Here is a 20,102-nt window from a genome sequence, read left to right as displayed (position 1 = left end):
CAAATGGCAAAAGGACGCAAAAAGAGTGGACCCATCCGAGGAAACCACAAAAGAGTACGAAGCTCTAATAAAAACAATTATGGACGAAATAATAGAAACATTCAAATTTGAAATTAGTCAACAAAGAGACACGATGAGTGACCTTCGAAAGGAAAATAAAAAAACTCCAGACAGACATATGTTTGTTTATGTTTTTAAGTGTTTTACGGCGCATTAAGGTCATATCAGCGCCAGTAAAAAGGAAGAAAATGGGATAGTAAAAAGTTCTAGAATTACAATTAAAGCACCCAAGAAAAGGTAAGACAAAGGGGAATTTGTTCTAATAAGAAACAGGTGTAGAGCACACTATCAAAGTACTTAGCTTCAGATCACTAAAAGTCTCATCCAGACACAAGGACAGGTCCCCACTAAGAGGAATACACTCAAATGCTTTACAAATCATAAAATATAACAAAAACATAATACAATGCATAACAGAGAGATGATTTACAAGGAAAAAAAAATCATCTCCCAAAACTAACTATACATTTGACTGTTTCCCTCTCAGCCAGGGAATCCGGCCAGGACCAGGACAAAACCAAGTAATCTCATTCCAAGACAAAGACAGAAAGCATGTTGGAAACCAGATGTAGAGGAATGAAAGACACAGTAAGTACGTCCCTGCCCGCTATGGGAGGTCAGGAACCCCACCCAGCCAGACAGACTTAACAAATTTTCAAAAAGATAATACATGTATAAAGGACGAATTAAAAAACCTTACACAAAAGAACAACGAACTTGAACAATACTCTCGACGCAACTCGATTAGATAGAATATTTAGCATCAGGGAGAATGACAGAGATTAACGGTGGACAGTTCTGTCATTGTTGTATGAAAATGTTACGTCTCTATCTCATTATTTATTTTATGCTATTTGTCGATTTTATCATATGCTTTTCGTAATATAATAATTTTCCTCTATTTCAGATGTGTCAACCTTGAATTATACTTTATTTTGGTAAAAATTTTAGAGTTGTATCAGAAGCTGTATCTGATTTATGCTCGATTATTTGTTGGTTTGTAGCCAATTATTCCTGTGAAAGTCATATTGTAAAAAAAAAAAAAAGAATAAAAATCGCCACATTAATGGTCTTCGCTGTTTATTATTATTATTATTATTATTATTATTATTATTATTATTATTATTATTATTATTATTATTATTATTATTATATTATATAATTACTATTATTATTATTATTATTATTATTATTATTATTATTATTATTATTATTATTATTATTATTATTATTACTATTATTATTATTATTATTATTATTATTATTATTATTATTATTATTATTATTATTATTATTATTATTATTATTATTGTTATCCTTATTATTGTTATTATTATTATTGTTATCATTATCATCATCATTATCATCATCATCATTAGTAGCACCATGATCATTAGGTTTGTTTTTAACTCGTAATGATTACTACAATTATCTTATTCCTTCACCATTGTTCGAATCATTTGTTCGGAAAGATGTTATGGACAAAGGCCAGAAATTAAAAAGTAAACGTTTCATCTTTAAACGTTGAACTCTTCAAAAAGACAACTAAAGACCGAAGAGGCTAATGAATGTTGGCAACATTGAAAACGATTTTGTTTTCTTCCACATGATGACGCTAATTATAATCAATAATTCCCTTTCATTATTATCTTCAAACACAACGACAAAGTTTGATGGCTTCTATCTGACAATTAGAGCTAGCTAGACCTATTATGGTGCTTGTTCGAATCGTATGATAGCATAGAAGGATATTCATGTCTCGTGGAACAGCGATGCCCCGAATACGCGAATTCTTTTAAATGAGGAATCACGGATACTCACGATAAAATGATAGGGAAAATACAATTTGTTTTCGTCTACAATAATGTTCAAATCTTCATCATCATCGTCATCATCATCATTATCATCATCATATAATTGTAATAAAAACGACCCGAACAAGGTTGCTCAGGTGTTGTTGTTTCCGTTCATCGGTTGTTACGAGAGATCGTGACCTCAAAAGATAATGGGAAGGAGTAAATCAGATGCAGTGACTGACGAAATTGTTTTTTTTTTTTTTGTTTGTTGCTTTAGGTCTCTTCCAACACAATTGAGGTTATATGAGAGACCGCTGAAAAAAAAAAAAACAAGCAATCTAACAAAAATAGTACAAACGTAAATCAAATCATAACTAAAGATATCATAAGCTAAATTATAAATAACCATGAACAAACAGGCAGAAGATTTACAGAAAAAAAAAATATCCCTGTCAAAAATACAATCACAAACCAAAGAAGCAGGATAGGCTAGTAAAGAGAAGAGAAACGACATCACTATCGGATCGTACACCATGCGAACATCATAGGTATATGATTCAAGGGTGATGCTCCATCCAACCACCCGCACTGACGAAATTGACATTGACTCTGACGCGTCAGAAATACGGAATGACTCTGACGCGCCATAAATACGGAATGACTCTGAAGCTTACGATCGAACTATCACGATGGAGAATGAAAATGAAATTGACAACAAAATGGAAAAAAAATGCAAGTGTCGACAAGCCAGCTATATCTCTTGATGAACACTTAAAGATGCCGATTTGTAATAACGTGTTTGTATGGAATATTCGATGAAATTCTGTCTTGTGATCAAAGTCATGTGCACGAAGACAACAAAAATAATACTTGCTGATTTACAGAATCTTGTTTGTTTTAAATTTGTTTCTAAGGGGTTTACGGCATTTGCAATACATTAGGTCATATCAGCGCTAGTAAAAAGGATGAAGATTGGATAGTAAAAACATTCTAGACGTACAATAAAAAGGACTTGAGGGAAAAGTAAGACAAAGCGGAATGGTACAAATAGGGAACAGATTATATAGATTCCAAGAGCACACTATCAGTGTACTTAGATTGAGATTACCTAAATGTTTCACCCGGCCACCAGCACAAGATCCCACTAAGAGGAATACACTCAAATGCTTACAAATCATATGCTAAAAAAAAACAATACATAACAGAGAGATGATTTACAGGGATAAAAATATCACCTACCAAAACTACTATAACTATTCATACAACTGTTTCCCTCCCAGCCAAGGACTCCGGCCAGGGTCAGGACAAAGCTTAGCAATATCATTCCAAGACAAAGACAGAATGCAATTGGAAAACAGATACAGGGGAATAGAAGACACAGCAAGTACCCCCCTGTTCACTATGGGAGGTCGAGAACCCCACCCAGTTACACAATATTTGTCTATCGAGAAGAGTGGATCGCGCAAGAGATCATTGCAGGAACCTGAGGGTAGGTCGAAACGTATTGAAATGATGAAATGTAGAGACTTGGTCAATTCACAGCTTGTTTTTGCTCTGAAATCATGAAATATTATTGTTGTTCCATGGACATGACACAATACACTTATCTCACCATCTCGTGTACATACTATTTACTTTACTCGTGCATTCGTTCAAATCTGAATCGTGCATATCGCTGACTCACGGAAACAACGCCACGTTATAGTTGTTACAGAATAACTTTATCGAGTTGTATATCGAGAGACAAGTCCTGTAAAACTTTTACTGACAGAAGCGAGCTAATGGACTTTTCTATCTTGCCAGAATGGTTTATGGCTTTACTGTGCAATGTATGTACTGGTGAACAGAACGTCTATACTATATAAAAAACCCCTAAAAAGCACATTATAAAACAGGTCCCATTACATCCTGAAATGATGGTTGACACGGCCATTGCCAATCTTCACACACATACAAGTGCTTAATTTATTATGCACCACCAGTCGAAACCTATTCTTTAAAAAAAAATAATAGGGTGGGGGATCAAAATCAATTGTTCCGAAAAGCGTTGTCTCGGTCCAAAACAGAACAAATGAACTTAACCCTCTTAACCTTACCTTCCATAGGAAAATTGTCACATTCGTTTCGATGCAACCAACAATTTTATCATTCTGATTTCTTTTGTACATCACAAAATTTAAATAAGAAACAAATTGTTATATGTATAAAACGTTGACGACACTGTGTTTTCGAGCTCATTTTGCTGAACAATATTGTATATAGAATGTACTTTGTTGCTTTCTGTTTGAGAAATTACATCTATTTCGTGTTGGGTGGGTGTGAAGTTTTGGCGAAAGTTCTGAGAATGAAAATGACAGGTAAGGAGAGGCTGAATCTAAGATAAAGAACTGAACAAGTGTGTATGAAAGGTGCTCGACAAAGCAAGAAAGAAAAATACAAGAAAAAAAAAACATTCCCAAAAAATCAGTCGAGGCATTTGTATAGCGCTTTGAGCAAGATTAGTGGATATTGTGCTATATAAAAGCTCAAGTTATTTTCTGTTGTGTTGAATAAATATGGTTTTATGTAAAGTGCACAAACTCAAAATTTGATATTTTTTGATCAATTTTACTTTAACTTTAAATTCAATGTATGGGAGATGGGTCGGTCATACACTAAGAAGACCAGGGATCAATGTCACCCACCAGTCTCTTGAGTGGAACTCCCAGGTGACACGAAAGGTGGGGCGTCCAAAACAGACATGGAGACCCCATTGACAGAATAAATGAGTTTTTAAGGGTTTTAGGCGCTCGCAACACATAAGGTCATATCAGCGCCAGTAAAAAGGAAGAATTGGGACAGTAATAAGTTCTAGAATTGCAATTAAAGCACTCAAGAAAGGGGGAATTGGTTCAATTAGGAAATAGATGTACATTCCAAGAGCATACTATCAAAATACTTAGTTTGAGATCACCTAAAAGTCTCATCCAGACACAAGCAAAGGTCCCAAGAAGAATACAATAAAATGTTTACAAATCATATATTTAAAATGAAAAGAATAGCAGTGCATAACAGAGAGATGATTTACAAAGGGAAAAAATATCATCTCCCAAAACTATAACTATACATTCGACTGTTTCCCTCCCAGCCAAAGATAGGACAAAACCAAGCAATCTCACTCCAAGACAAAAACAGAAAGCAATTGGAAAACAGATAAAGGGGGATAGAAGACACAGCAAGTACCTTCCTGCCCACTATGGGAGGTAGAAACCCCACCCAGACAGAAGAAATGAAAATGACAGGCCTCATCTGGGAGGCTGCAAAGAAGATGGCCAAGGACAGAAGATGGCAGACGCTCATAGCGGTCCCTAAGTTCCATAAGGAGCGAAGAGGATTAAGTCAAAGTAAGTCAAGTCCACTCTGATATAATACCAGCTTGAAACAGTGGACCACATAATACCACCCTGTCAAAAGGGTAGAAAGCAATTGTTACTGTCTACTTAATAAATGCCTAAATGCTACAGAAAGCGGGATAAATTCCTGCTCCATGACATGGACTTTGAGGCTCTAAGGGACTACTTCTTGCGGAGTTAAAGAGGAAAAGATAAAGCGCAATATCCACTAAATGTGCTCAAAGCGCTATTGCAAGGTTCCCTCCTAGCCAATAGCCCGACATGACGTTTTTTTGCAGAATAAAATCCAAAATTTTGCGACCGAATTCCCAAATTTTGCAAGCAAAAAACAACAAAATTGTGCAAAAAGAATTGCGATTGATTTTCGTAAAAACTGACATTAAGTTAACGAAAGAGGAAACCATTGTGGGCCTGAGTATTTGGTAGAAAGAGATTAACTAAAAAATGATCGTTACAAAAAGCTAAAAGTTAACATGTAGGACGAGATAGTACTTTTTTGGACAGAGACAACTCTGTTAAAGACCAGGTACTCATTTTAGACCTGAGTACGTTGAGAGAATGTGAGTAAAAAGCCTTTTCCAAGGCCTCAGATATGCTCTAGCAGGATTCAAACCCTGGACCTCCGGTCTAAAGGCGAGTACATGACATAATCAGTCGGAAGGTGAAAATTTTGGATTTGCATTTTTTCTTTTTGAATTTTCTGAAAGAATATGCTCACCAGAGGATTTTAATCTTTATTTGAAGTAAATCGAGTGATTTTTCATAAAGTTATGGTCAGATGTTGTATGGGAAAGGTATCCAGGAACTTTTCTCAACTTTCATACTTTTTCACCTTGACTAGCTGTAAAACGTATTTAGAAGTGAAATTAAGCTTTGATATTTCCCGAAGACGTAGAAAACGGGTTGATTTAATCATTTATGACAAGAACTCATTTTTGATAAAAGTTGACCTTCTAACTCAACTTGGATATATCTCAGTTCAAACCTTTTCACAGTCCGATTATGTCATTCACTGTAACATATCACAAAATCAAACATTGAACTAGCAACAGCTTTAGCATGTTTTGAATAGGCTTCTTTATAAAATATTTATTTTAAAAAGTATGTAAACACGCCTATATAATTTTACACCATAAAAGTGAATAAAATAGCAAATCCAATGTAAAAGTATGTCAAGTTAAGAGCAAATATGTGAGCAAATGTGAAACAACGTGATTAAAAAAAACTATAATCAATATCCACTGGTCAGAGTTGAAATTATATCAAACAATATTTTCAAAATTAAAAAAAAAAAAAAAAATTAAAATGAAACAAATATTTCACAGCTTTAACTCTCTCCTTACCGATCATTTTCAGTATTTTCCCAAAAGTGACAGGGTTATCCAGCAGAAAAAGTGATTCTTTAAACTCAAACACTCTCTCTACAAAACAACTTTATGTTCATATTGATTAAACAAATATCATTGTGATCTACAAAATAAATCTGAATAAGAAAAAATGTATATTATGTAGTAACAAATGTGACGATTTTGCTGTAGGTGGTAAGGAGAGGGTTAAATAAGAAATTTAAAGAATGACAACACAGCATAGCATAACATTTTTCCCCCTTTTAAATTAAGTATAGGATGAAATGACTTCTTGAATAATATCTGAATGAATTGAATCAACAACATTACAAAAAAATAATGATAATAAATGTTTTTAAAACAAACAACTGAGCATTTGTGATGTAAATAGTTAAATTACTTATCACCTGAAACAATGCTTTCATTTTGAGTAGAATCGATTACTACCTAATGCTTTTCTGTTTTGTTTTTAATAATATAATGAACTTATATAGCGCCTAGTTCCAATTTGGAATTGCTCACTGGCGCTTTACATCAACACATCATGTATGATATACAAATATAGAACTGGCATGTTAAAACCACACAAATTCGATGATAACATAATATATTATAATAAAATACATACTAAGAGTCCAAATTATATGCCCTACAGAAAAGCTCAGTTTTTAACCGTTTTCTAAAGATAAGTGGATTTTCTCTATTTTTAGTTTCAATATTGATGGAGTTCCACAATCGGGGGGCATGGTGGTCAAAGGATTTCTCATGAAAAACTAACGATTTTGGGGGTTCCCTTAGGATATTTAAATTAGCAGATGTTAAATTTCGACTGGGTTCATAAACGTGGATAAGTTCCTGAAGGTAAACAGGAGCGGAATTGTTTAAGCAATTGAAAACATGGGTGAGTATTTTAAATTCAATCCTAAACTTTACAGGTAGCCAGTGTAGGTCCTCCAAAATCGGTGTTATATGCTCGCGCTTTTTAGATAACGTTACCAATCGAGCTGCTTTGTTCTGTATCTTTTGGAGTCGATTAATGACATTATTATCACAACCATAGAGCAAGGTATTGCAATAATCAAGGCGGGTAAGAATCAAAGAGACCACAAGAAGTTTAGTAGTATCAATATCAAGAAGCCTTCTAATAGCACCAATAGATCTAAGGTAAAGATTGCAGGATCTAGTTACATTAGTGACATGGGCAGACATGTTTAATTTGGTATCGAATAAAACTCCTAAGTTTCTCACAGGTTCTTTAGTGATGGGAATTACACAATCAGAAAGATTCAGGTTAAGCGTGGAAAGGTCCACGAGGCCCCGTCTTGTAATTTGCAACACCACTGTTTTATTTTCATTTAACCTGAGTTTGTTGCAACACATCCAGTCACTAATCTCAGAGATACAATTTTCTATATCCATTATAACATTGAGATGACATTTTAAGGGTTTTATGGCGCTTGCAACACATTAAGGTCATATCAACGCCAGTAAAAAGAAAGAAGATTGGAAAGTCAAAAGTTCTAGAATTACAATTAAAGCATCTAAGAATAAGGCAAACAAAGGGGAATTGCTTCAAATAGGGAACAGATGTAGATTCCAAGAGCACACTATCAGTTTACTTAGATTTGAGATCACAGGTCTCATCCTGACACAAGCACAGGTACGCGGTTACCCACTAAGAGGAACACACTCAAATATTTACAAATCATATATTATATGATGTAAAACAACAAATAATACAATGCATAACAGTAGAGATGATTTACAAGACAAAAAATATCATCTCCCAAAATTCTAACTATACATTTGACTGTTTCCTTCTCAGCCAGGGCCAGGACAAAACCAAGCAATCTCATTCCAAGACAAAGGCAGTCAGCCTAATAATCTTTATTTGAAGTAAATCGGTCCAGTCATTTTCGACAAAGTTAATTTTCTGAATTGATGTAAATTAAAAAAAAAAATTGAATTATTTTAAAAAATTATTAAAAATTGAGCTTTTATATAGCGCAATATCCACTAAATGTGCTGAAAGCGCTTTACAAGGGGTCCCTGAACAACAGCAACATTTAACATTTAGGACGGGACATGACGCCTGTTAGGCGTTGTTACAATTTTTTCAGACAGAGACAATGCTGTTAATGGCCAGGTACTCATTTTACACCTGAGTACAGTGAGAGAATGTGAGTTAAGAGCCTTCTCCAAGGACTCAACTATGCACCGAGCAAGGCTCGAACTCAGTATCTTACGATCCGCAAGCTTGACCACATAGCGCACGAATTATATGATAGCTGGCATGTTTAAGTCATCATACACTATAATGATTAGACTGTCCTACTTCAGACAGGAAAAATCAGGAATTATTGCTAATAATTATGTGGATCACTTCTTGTTCCGTTGTGTGGATCACCACCATTTGGTTATTTTCTTTTAAAAAGCAAGCGTGTCTAATCAAGAATAAGATCATATTTGGATCCCTATAGGTTGGGTAAAAACCAACAAACTTGTGAATTTAATTTCAATATTACATGCGTGCATGTTTGTAACATCTTTATAATTGTTTCTGAACATATATTACATAATAAATTTGATGTTAAATCAATCAAATTAATTAAGTGGATGTTCCCTCATGTGTCAAAACCCAGTAGACTTTAATTTTATCACAATTAACTAGAAGTGCCTTTTCATTATGCGGATTTGTTAACAAATTACCATTTATTTTTGGACAATAAAGATTATATTACATTATATTATATTATTATTATTAGCAGTAGTAGTATTAGTATTATTATTACAAGAATGCATAATTTCAAGATGTTAATGAAAATGTTAGCTTGTTCAATCATCCTATAAATGAGAAATACCATGGAAGTACATTAGTATCAGCTTTTTAAAATAGTTTTTGCATTCCTCGTGTGAGGTTTTAGACAAACTAATGGACTGCCTACAAATGAGGCTTTATTGACCAAATAATCATATTGAATCGATTCACTATTTAAACAAATAAAGAGTTAGTAAAAGAATTGCAATTGTAAGTAGATTTTACCACCGTACGAATGGGATTTTCCTCAATTCACACAACAATTGTATCCCCCCCCCCCCCGCTACCTCTTCTTGTAGACACTTATTCTGGGAGACAGTAAATATCAAAGGAAAATATATCAACTTATCAAGTTCAAATATTAAAAAAAAACAATATTGGAACAATTGACATAAAAAGAGGCATACACACCTTTTTTGAGATTAAGAATAATAATAACAATAAGGAACCACAAAAAAAGGATAATTCTAGGGAATCGTAGAGCGTTTCAGACAGAAAAAGAAGGAAGAAGGAAGTATCTGCACAGAAAAGAAATGAAGGTGATTCCAGTCCCTGTAAGCATTGAAGAAGGCGATATAGTGCAAAATTAAAATTCTCTCTCTTCTCTGCCAACAAAACCTAAGCAGAGCAATATTCACAGCTGACCAATGCTTTAATTTAAAATCGTTTAAATTTAAAGTAAAGCCAAATAAAAAATATTTATGAGAGTTTTAGTGATACTAGGCTGCTAGAAGCTGTGGACTGTAAAAAGTAACAAACAAAAATGAATAGAACAGCTTCAAAAAAGAACAAAATACCAAACACAGAACGTTTTGGGCTCAAAACCTTTCTTCAGCCAACAACAAAAAACAATAAAGACATTAATACATTACTAAATTCCAGATAGATGACAGAAATGGTAGGTCTTCTCTTGTAGAAAAATCTACCGCATGAGTGATTGAGTGGGTTATCCACTGATTCTGTTCAATTTTTCAAATTATCAATAGAGGTACCTGTTCTATTTTTTTGAAAATGAATGGATAATGAAATTCTGTCTTATTTGCTTATTGCCATTGGAACTTTTGTAGTACTTTGTTATTTCAATCACTTTTCAAATGCCTGAATTCCCCATGTCTATTACTTCCACATCATGAGTATATTTTTTGTTTGTTTGTTGCTTTAGGTCTCTTCCAACACAATTGAGGTTATATGAGAGACCGCTGAAACAAAAAAAACAAGCAATCTAACAAAATAGTACAAATGTAAATCAAAATCATAACCTAACGATATCATAAGCTAAATTATAAATCACAAAGAACAAACAGGCAGAAGATTTACAGAAAAAAAAATATCCCCTGTCAAAAATACAATCACAAACCAAAGAAGCAGGATAGGCTAGTAAAGAGAAGAAGAAACGACATCACTATCGGATCGTACACCCATGCGAACATCATAGGTATATGATTCAAGGGTGATGCTCCCATCCAACCACCCGCTCATGAGTATATAATCTTCGAGCTAATTGATGTTATTTGAAAACAAGATCACCACGATTCTAACCAATTTGCAAAGGAAAAAATTGCAATAAATTTGGAAACAGGAATTGGGTGATTCTTTGAAAAATAGTATAAATTTAATAATGAAGAAACATGACACAAAGCTATCTTCGTGGTCATGTTTAAAAACTAGACCATCACTTTTCGTGACATTTATACTATTTTAATTTTTGTACAATTTAATATCTATTTTATGAAAAAACTAAGCTAATAACAAGACATAATTTTTAAATCTTGCAACATTTGACACGATAACACGAAATGCATCAGATACTCAATCTATCTCAATTTATCAAATTAATATATAAAATGTCGCTATTGGTTCTTGGTTGTATCTTTTTTAACATCTTTGTGCATTTGCATATATATATGTATACATTGTCACCATAGATTCTCAACTTTGTGTTTATACATTTTTATGCGTGCTATGTCTGCAAACGAATTTCCCATTTTTTTAAATGAATAAAGTATATATTATTATCATTCTTCTTGTGGAGCAGCACTAATTTATAGAACAGCATCCATTTCAACACGAAGTCAAGTCCTTCCTAGAGTAACAACTTTTTGCTACTTTCGAATAGGATGCTTGACTACAGCAAAGCACTTTCCATTTGATATAAAAGAGACCCAGCTACCCAATCACAATTGGGCGTACATCAGGTCTGAAAAAACAAACAAACAACCCTCAACTGCACCCAGGACCACTATAAATATAAATGTCTTTGCTTTAGAAGCAAGTGGTTTACCAAGTGGTTTATGTCATATTCAAACGCATGGCAGATTTTTGCATTGCTTGTGGATGCAAAATATCGCAGATTATCACTGATTTGCATTGCAGCCGCAAAATCTGAAATTTTTTGCAAATTTCCGAGATTTTGCAAAGAAAAAAAAAAGACGAATTTTTTTCTTTTAATTTGATAGCTCGTGTAGAACGTGAAAGATAATTAATCAAGAGTAGTTTCTTTTTTACTATCTCATTTTATTCCTTTTTACTTGCACTGATATGACCTTACATTTGTTGCAAGTGCTGTGAAACCCTTAAAAACAAACAAATACCTTTCTCTTTCATGAACTAATTATGGGTTTTTAGGAAACTTAATCGCAAACTTTTGCTAATTTTTCTGTTTTTAGCCTGCAAAATTTGGATTTTTTTTTTTTTTAAACTGCCCTGTCAGTTCAAATGAAGTTTAAAAGCTGAATTAATTTAATGTTCCATTTTTAGATGCCACAATTTTGTATTGTGCTTAAGTATAAAACTTTGTAAAGTTGCTTAGCATGTGTGTGTGTGTGTAAATCAGTGATAACTGAAGGCCGACTTATCATCTAAACACTATTGAGGCTAAGTTCATAATACTACAAACCAAAGAACATTTAAAGGATATTGAAAAATTTTAGTAAGTTCTCAAATAGTCAAAGCTCTTTCAAAAGGTGTATGTGGGCGTCATACTTTGCAAGGTTAAAAAGATGATTAAGATTTTATAATGCCTTTCCTTGACAGGGGCTTTAAATGTTACAGAAAAAGGCACATGGCTTGTTCCAATTTCTGATCACAACAAAGAAAAAAATTCTTACTAAAATACATATGAATGCTATTTAGAGCAAGAGTTGATCTGTGATATTTTATCATTTGTCAATTATTGTGCATTCAAGATGTGGATAAGGAGAGATCTAAATGGATAAGATATCGTATAAATAACTAAAAGATCCATCTTTTTTTCTTTTGGTCTTGAGTAAGAAACTTAATCCATATTGCTCTCCATGCTGTGCTACAAAAACTGCGATTGATGTTTGGTTTATCACCGTCTTTCTTCAAGGCATAACTAAAGACAAAGATCCACTTGGGATGGATGGAGAGGATTTAGTTGTTTTTTTTCAATTTCAGAAGTATGTTTATCTGTTTTTGGTTATGTCCCTTGATTTGGAAATCTGAATTATTCATTTAATCTAGTTATGAGTCAATTTCTACCAGGGTCCACGACTTACTTTGTCAAATGGCTGATTTAGTTCCCAGCTTAATTTGTAATAAACGAAAATCAATATAACAACTTCAAAAAAGAACAAAATACCAAACACGGAACATTTCGGGCTCAAAACCCCTCTTCAGCCAACAACAAAAAACAATAAAGTCATAAATGCATTACTAAATTCCAGATTTAGCAATGTATTTATGTTATTGTTTTTTGTTGTTGGCTGAAGAAGGGTTTTGAGCCCGAAACGTTCTGTGTATGGTATTTTGTTCTTTTTTGAAGTTGTTATATTCATTTTTGTTTATTATGTTTTACAGTCCACAGCTTCTAGCAGTCTAGTATCACTTTAGCTTAATTTGTAGTTCACTTTGTACCTTTTATTATTCCTCAGAATTTTCTACTACACAGCACCATGGCAGCAAAGAGCAGAAATCTTATAATGGAGAAGTTGATTGGGGTGAAGAGATAGAGTCAACTCTAATGACAAACTAAAACCTAAAGCAACTTAGGTGATTCAAGTAATAATTTATTAGATAAGGACATGAAATTTAAGTTTCAACAACCAAGTATATAAAAATATTAGTCACATCTATATTACACAAAGTAGGTTAGTTAAAAATATACAATTAAAAACATTAAGAAAAAATAAACATATCGCATATTTCGACTCATCACACTTAATGCCTTTCAAAATTACTGCTTCATTCAATCAGTGCGCATTTTGAAAGTAAATTTTCAATCCATACAGTACAAGTGACATGTCAGGCATCCTTTTTTGTGGTAACAAAATCCTGCACTACCTTTAACCAGGTACATCGAGTGGGGTAATGTGTGAAAAGTGCCTTTTCCACAGACACAAAGACCAGGGATAGAGTTAAACTCACTTTATGAAAAGGAGGTAGATTGTCGAGGTTTGACTTAGTATAGTAACTAAGAAAGAATAAATGCATTAATCTTGAAACACAATACAGGCTTTTGACGACGATGTGCTAATCACAAATTCAAAATAATGAGAAAACAAAACAAAAAAAAACCGCTCCCCCCCCCCCCCCTCCCCCTCAAAAAACCCAACTTTCTAATAAATTGTTGGACACCGGAATGACGGCCGTGGAAAAATAAAAAATGTTTACACCATGGCAATAAAGATAACAAAGATTCAAATTTAGGGAAACAGTCATAAGTTTGTGGTTCAAACACATTAAAGCATTTAAAGTTACAATAGATAACCTAAGATAGATAGAATGAAGTTGATGTCACTCGGGTCTTTGTTATTGTTTTTTGCCATCCGTGTTTATGAGTAATTCTCACTTAACTGTATTATCCAGACTATAAAAGTTCATGGTTACACATAGTTTTGTGTGTTGGTCTGTTATACTTCCGGATGACAATGTTGTGAGCTTCTGAGCCAAGCGCATATTATCTATAGTTATCATTAAATTATTATTATTTTAATGTTAAGATCGAGGAATTTGATCCCCGTAAGCACCGATTACTATCCAACAATAGAAAGTATTAATGCTCCATCTTTATGTTTAGATTTATCATATTCCTCCTTGAATCTGGTCTATGAGTATTTTTGTTCAATATATTAATTGTATAACTCCAGATTCAAACAGCTGAATATTTTCTTAAAATGATGTCAGATAATAATTTAAAAAATAAAAACAACAAAAAACAAAACATAAAACAACATCAAAAGCACAATCAAATGGAATTACACTGTGTAAAGGCAAATTTTAATTAATTATCATTTTGATATTGATTTGACATGAATTAATCATATGGCACTGGCCGTGCACAGAATATTGATTTCTCGGAATTCTGAAAAGAAATATCTGACTTTGATTTGGGCAGTCCATCATTTTCTATTGGCGTAATATTCTTCGAATTCTTTGCGTCTTCTTGCAAATGTTTCAGCAACCAGGATGGGGAAAATTATGGAGGCATCACAGCACACCTAATAAAAATTTTTTTTTTTAATTTAAAAAAATTGAATTAACATCTTCATTTATGCGAATGAAAAATATAAAGTATTTTGTTTTGATTCATATAGTGTTACTCTGAAAGTCATAATAAGCTAACTCCAACTTCCTCAAAGTTGGACCTTTATCTATATGCAATGATTCGTGATTTTCAACCCGAGTAACATTACATTTGAAGATTGTTTTTTTTTAAAAACTTAATTTAATACCAAATTTACTGGATTTTTAAAACTTCATTTGGTATTGATTTACAGGAATCTCTATGACTATAAGCAGGGTTGCCAATTAAGAAGGCAAAAATTTACTGAACTTTTACTCAAACACACAGTTTGTGACTCTTTCTGAGAGTAAAAAGACATTATGTACTTACTGATTTTTTCGTTAAGCAGGTTATTGGAAAATATACTGAGGATTTATAACATATTGAATTCCGTAAATATAAAGAAAATATGCAACCATGTATAAGGACATTTAATCCATTGTACATAGTTGCTATTTTAGCCCTAGCTTGTAATAGGATTCAAAAGTCTGATGTCACGTCGCCCAGCAACGAGCAGCTTGGGTTCTAAACAAAGAAAATCTGTACTTTTTATTCTCCATGCTGGCTGGACCGTGTCATGTGATCAGAATGTATAAAAGTCAAAACATGATCAGATTTATAATGTTTTTCTCCTCTAGTTTTTCTAGTCTAGAACCAGTTGTTAAGCTACTATGCGTCATTACGAGGGAAGTGAAGTCACGACTTTTGAAGGCTATTCATGATGATGTAACCATCTGTGGAAATGCACTATATGAGTGGTCATTTCATTTATATTTCTTCCATCTCATCCTAAGAGATTCCATCTATTATACATTGCCTTTATCTAAGTTTAATATTCTGATTTCATACAGTCTATCTTTAAATCGCTGTTCTGGCGTATTATGTTCTAAGTTAGGCATATCTTAAGTCTTACCTTGACAGGTTGGGCTGTCGGTCTGATCTTGCCCCAGGAGATTGCTTCGTCAGGAGCTGCACCAGAATCACTTCCATCAAACTCTTGACCAGTATTGACAAACAACGAGAAATCAGCTCCATTTCTCTGTTTGGAGGAAAAAAAAAAATAATAATATAACTTTTAACCGAATATGAGCCATACTTTATATTCCAAGTACTTTGAAAACAGAAAAACATTCAGTCAAAATTAGCGTTTCAAAAATAGGATTGAATCTCTGACTTCTATTCTTGTTGAAGACGACACCCCCCCCCCAACCGGTGTGTGGTGAGAAAATGTGAGCAAAGAGACTTTTCCAAGGATTCAATTATGCACCTGTTAGAGCAGGACTCAAACTCTGGACTTTATGATCCAAAAGCCAATGTCTTACCACTAGAACACATAGCCGCACTGATAAGTTAATTACTACGAAAATTTTCTATATTTCAGTGAAACGAGGCAACATTTATTTGACTGAATATATACTAGTTAATGAGCCTGTGTTCAGTACAAATAATTCTCATTCTGACCACAATTTTATAATGTATATATATGAGATATAAATGTTATTGATCATAACCATTATTATTAGCTGTTTATAAAGGTCTACTATTCCCTCCATCTTTTTACATAATTTCATTAAAAAACAAAAAACAAACTTAAACACCACTTGACAAATGTTAGATTTTGTATTTTTAAGAAAATTTCGCACAAGACAAAAAAAAATCACACTTTGCTGGATGCAGTGGATAGACTATATAAACTTTACTTGTTCATAGGGAGCGAATTTTATAATGGCCAAAGAGCAAACTTTTTCTCAGTTTAAAAATACAAAAGAAAGAAAAATATCACATATTACAATATAATCCACTTAATGCACTCAACGAACTTGACAAGGAGTCCCAAGCAAACAGCAACAATCAACAGACTAATGCCCGTGAGGTACTATTATAGAGACTAATCTTTTATCAAGCAGGTACTCCTTTTACACCTGAGTATGCTTAAAAAAATGTAAATCAAGGAACTTATCCAGAATTTAAGTTTGCACTGTCAACATTGGGTATCTAATCCAGGACCTACAAGCCAAGAGTCTTACCATAGATCACTAAGCTGCACATGAAGATGAAAAAAAAAATGAACAAAAAAGAGACAAACTTACCATAAGGTTTGCATTGCATGTGTGGTGTTTGATGAGGCCTCCACCCAAGAGAATCATGCCAGAATTCACAGCTCTAATAGCCTGAGCATTCATTCGTCGAATGTCTAGAAAGAATTTATTTTTTTTTAAAACAAAAAATGATTAAATATACGAGGTAAGTGTTGGAATAAGAATGTGTGTTGTCCATAAAATGATATCAAAGCAAATTCCATTCCTTATTGTTGAAGCTTCAATTGCTGAGGGTAAATACAAGAGTGTGGTGGGGAATGATATGTTTGACATATTATGCAACTAAATGATTGTTTGATGGCCGAAACATTGAATGTGTTAATTTTGTTTTTGAGCGAAATGAAGGTCCTAAATGAATATTATACAAATATATATATATATATATACATATATATATATATATATATATATATATATATATATATATATATATATATATATAGTCGACTCTGCTTAATCGTACACCGTTAGTGTGCCGATTAAGCGGAGTGTGCGATTAAATAGAGTGGCTAAAAATAGCATCTAAGCGCCAGCTTTCATGTGCCATTCATGTAGGACCTTCACTTCAGAGTTTTCTAAGGGCTTGCAACTGTCACGTTCTAGACATGACCTCATTAGAATGTTTGTTTTTTATTTTATCTATTTGTGGTGTTTTTTTGTTTAAAAAAAAAAAATTCTTTTTTTTTCACTTTTTAAAAAAATCTTTTCTTTTTCACGTTTTATCGACAAGAAAATGTGACATTATTATTGACAACAAAATGTGACATTATTATTGACAACAAAATGTGACATTATTGTTTGTCAGAACAGTAATCGCAAAGTGTTTATTGCTTTCTATTCTGTGCAAGCTGTTTATGAACCTTATGTCTCCAATCTCGCCAATGTAGATCATCTGTCAAGCGTTCTTCTTGGATGAAGTGGCGTAGTTTGTCTACCATGTCAAGTTTTTCAATGTTGGTCAGGTGGTGTGTCACATTCCGATGACTCATCCTCATCTTCATTATCTAGGCATTGTCTGTTGTGTGGTTGAACGGAGTCCAGTGGTTCCTGGGATATCAGTTTACCACTGATGGGTATACAGAGACGCCAACTTTAAATTTGGCTCACAGGAGTTTCAGACACCACTTGTAGGAATTTCAATGCCGAAAGAGGAATTTCCGCACATGAGAAACAGGAATTGGAATGGTATTTGGCATTGTGTTTACATATTGTATAGTTCTAAATATATAACTGATTAGAATTATATTATGATACATAAACACATTGCCAAATACAATCCCAAAGTTTCCTTATTTTAAATGGAGTAAAGCGCCAAAACCTAATGGTAGAGATTGTAGTACCGTTGTTGTGAGGATGACGTGGTGTTAGTTGTTGTAGTAATAGTGGTAGTGATGATGAAGATGTGATAGTGATTGTTGTTGTTGTAGTAGTGATGATGATATGGTGGTGGTGGTTGAAGTAGTAGTGGTAGTGATGATGATGTGGTGGTGGTGATTGTAGTAGTAGTGGTAGTGATGATGATGTGGTGGTGGTTGCAGTAGTAGTGGTAGTGATGATGGTTGTAATACTACTAGGGCAATGATGATGATGTGGTGGTTGGAAGGGGGGGGGGGGGGGGCGGGATCCTTGGAACATATTGACCTCACCGGAATTTGACGGAAGTTGCCCGGAGCCCGGAATTTTTTGCTCCAGACCGGAGTATTTTCCGGTGAAACCGGAGTTTTGGCATCACTGGGGTATATTATTGTCCATTGTTACGAATTGATCAAATGCTTTGGTCAAACAGTTGTGTGGAACGGGAACAGCATTGTCGATTTCATATGGCTGTTGGTTGTCACTCCAACCAAGGTGTCGTGATTAAGCAGAGTTAGTGTGCGATTAAGCGGAATGATTATATTTTTAAAATTGTGTTTCTCAGGAATATGTAGCATATAAGCGGAATGTGCGATTAACCAATGAGCGAATAAGTGGAGTGAACTGCGTTTATATATATATATATATATATTGAGAGAGAGAGAGAGAGAGAGAGAGAGAGAGAGAGGGGAGAGAGAGAGAGAGAGAGAGAGAGAGAGAGAGAAAAAGAGAGAGAGAGAGAGAATATATATATATATATATATATATATAAAGAGAGAGAGAGAGAGAGAGAGAGAGAGAGAGAGAGAGAGAGAGAGAGAGAGAGAGAGAGAGAGAGAGAGAGAAAGACAAACAGTTAAAACTCACCTTCAACAATATCAATGATGAGACCTGGTGATTTGTAAGAGTGGAAAAAGAGAAGGTCACCCAGAGATCCGTCCGTTAAGGATGGGCAAAACACCGGTATGTTATTCTGGGAACGAGATATTTACACACTCTAAAGCAGAGAACAAAGTCAAAAGTTTAACAGATTACAGAAAAATGTTTCTTTTATTATTACAGTCACGTCTCTCTAATCCAAACACCTCCATTCCCAGCATTTTGTCCTGTTTACCGAGACATCTGGATAATCGAATCAGTCCCTCAAGTGGCAGACACTGTATTTGTTTTGATCATCTAAGTTTATCATTGCCGCAAACAACAATAGGACTATACTGCTTTCATCATTGACCAATATATGGTTTATTAGAATAGTTTTTATTTATGAATTTTAATTAAAATTTGGTGGGTATTTTTTCTTTACACATGGTGACCGATTTTTGAAAAAGGAGGTCATGTTCGTTTGGATTGTTGTTTTTTCATTACATGTGACCTTACCTTGACCTTAATAGGAAACAATAGCCTTTGTATGCCCTGAGAGATTTTAAGTTACATACCTGACCATAATTGGATATGACAAAGCGTTCTACATCAGGGTATACTTTAATTGTTAGTTGATTGTGCAAATAAAGAAGAAAAATTCGGTCCCCAGGCAACCTTTGCAGATACTGGAGACACCCTGAATGCGGAGGTCTGGATTAGAGAGATGCAACAGTATTATTATTATAATCATTTTAACAAGTATGCCCCCATTATGATGCAGTATAGAGAGTTGTCGAGAATACAACGCTTGAATACCATGATCTAAGGGAAATAACCATTTTATCATTTGATG

General features: G+C 33.8%; 1 protein-coding gene across 4 annotated transcripts in view; it reads right to left on the bottom strand.

The window, feature by feature from the left end:
• Positions 1–13,419: 13,419 nt before the first annotated feature.
• LOC144980098 (putative deoxyhypusine synthase) overlaps positions 13,420–20,102 on the bottom strand; it is a 196,978-nt gene continuing 190,295 nt past the window's right edge. For all 4 annotated transcript variants that reach the window (XM_078927611.1, XM_078927613.1, XM_078927615.1 and 1 more), the window contains 4 exons: positions 19,256–19,361; positions 17,027–17,130; positions 15,850–15,975; positions 13,420–14,871 (listed from right to left, as the gene is read on the bottom strand). In XM_078927611.1, coding sequence (XP_078783737.1) covers positions 14,773–14,871; positions 15,850–15,975; positions 17,027–17,130; positions 19,256–19,361 — 435 coding nt within the window. In that variant the 3' untranslated portion in view covers positions 13,420–14,772. The remainder of the gene's footprint in view (positions 14,872–15,849; positions 15,976–17,026; positions 17,131–19,255; positions 19,362–20,102) is intronic.

Source organism: Berghia stephanieae, chromosome 9, assembly GCF_034508935.2.
Source record: "Berghia stephanieae isolate SIO BIC M18660-M18661 chromosome 9, UCSD_Bste_1.3, whole genome shotgun sequence".
In the NCBI taxonomy this organism is placed as follows: Eukaryota; Metazoa; Mollusca; class Gastropoda; order Nudibranchia; family Aeolidiidae; genus Berghia; species Berghia stephanieae.
Note: the sequence above shows the minus strand (reverse complement) of the source record. Positions and strands in the feature narration are given on the sequence as shown.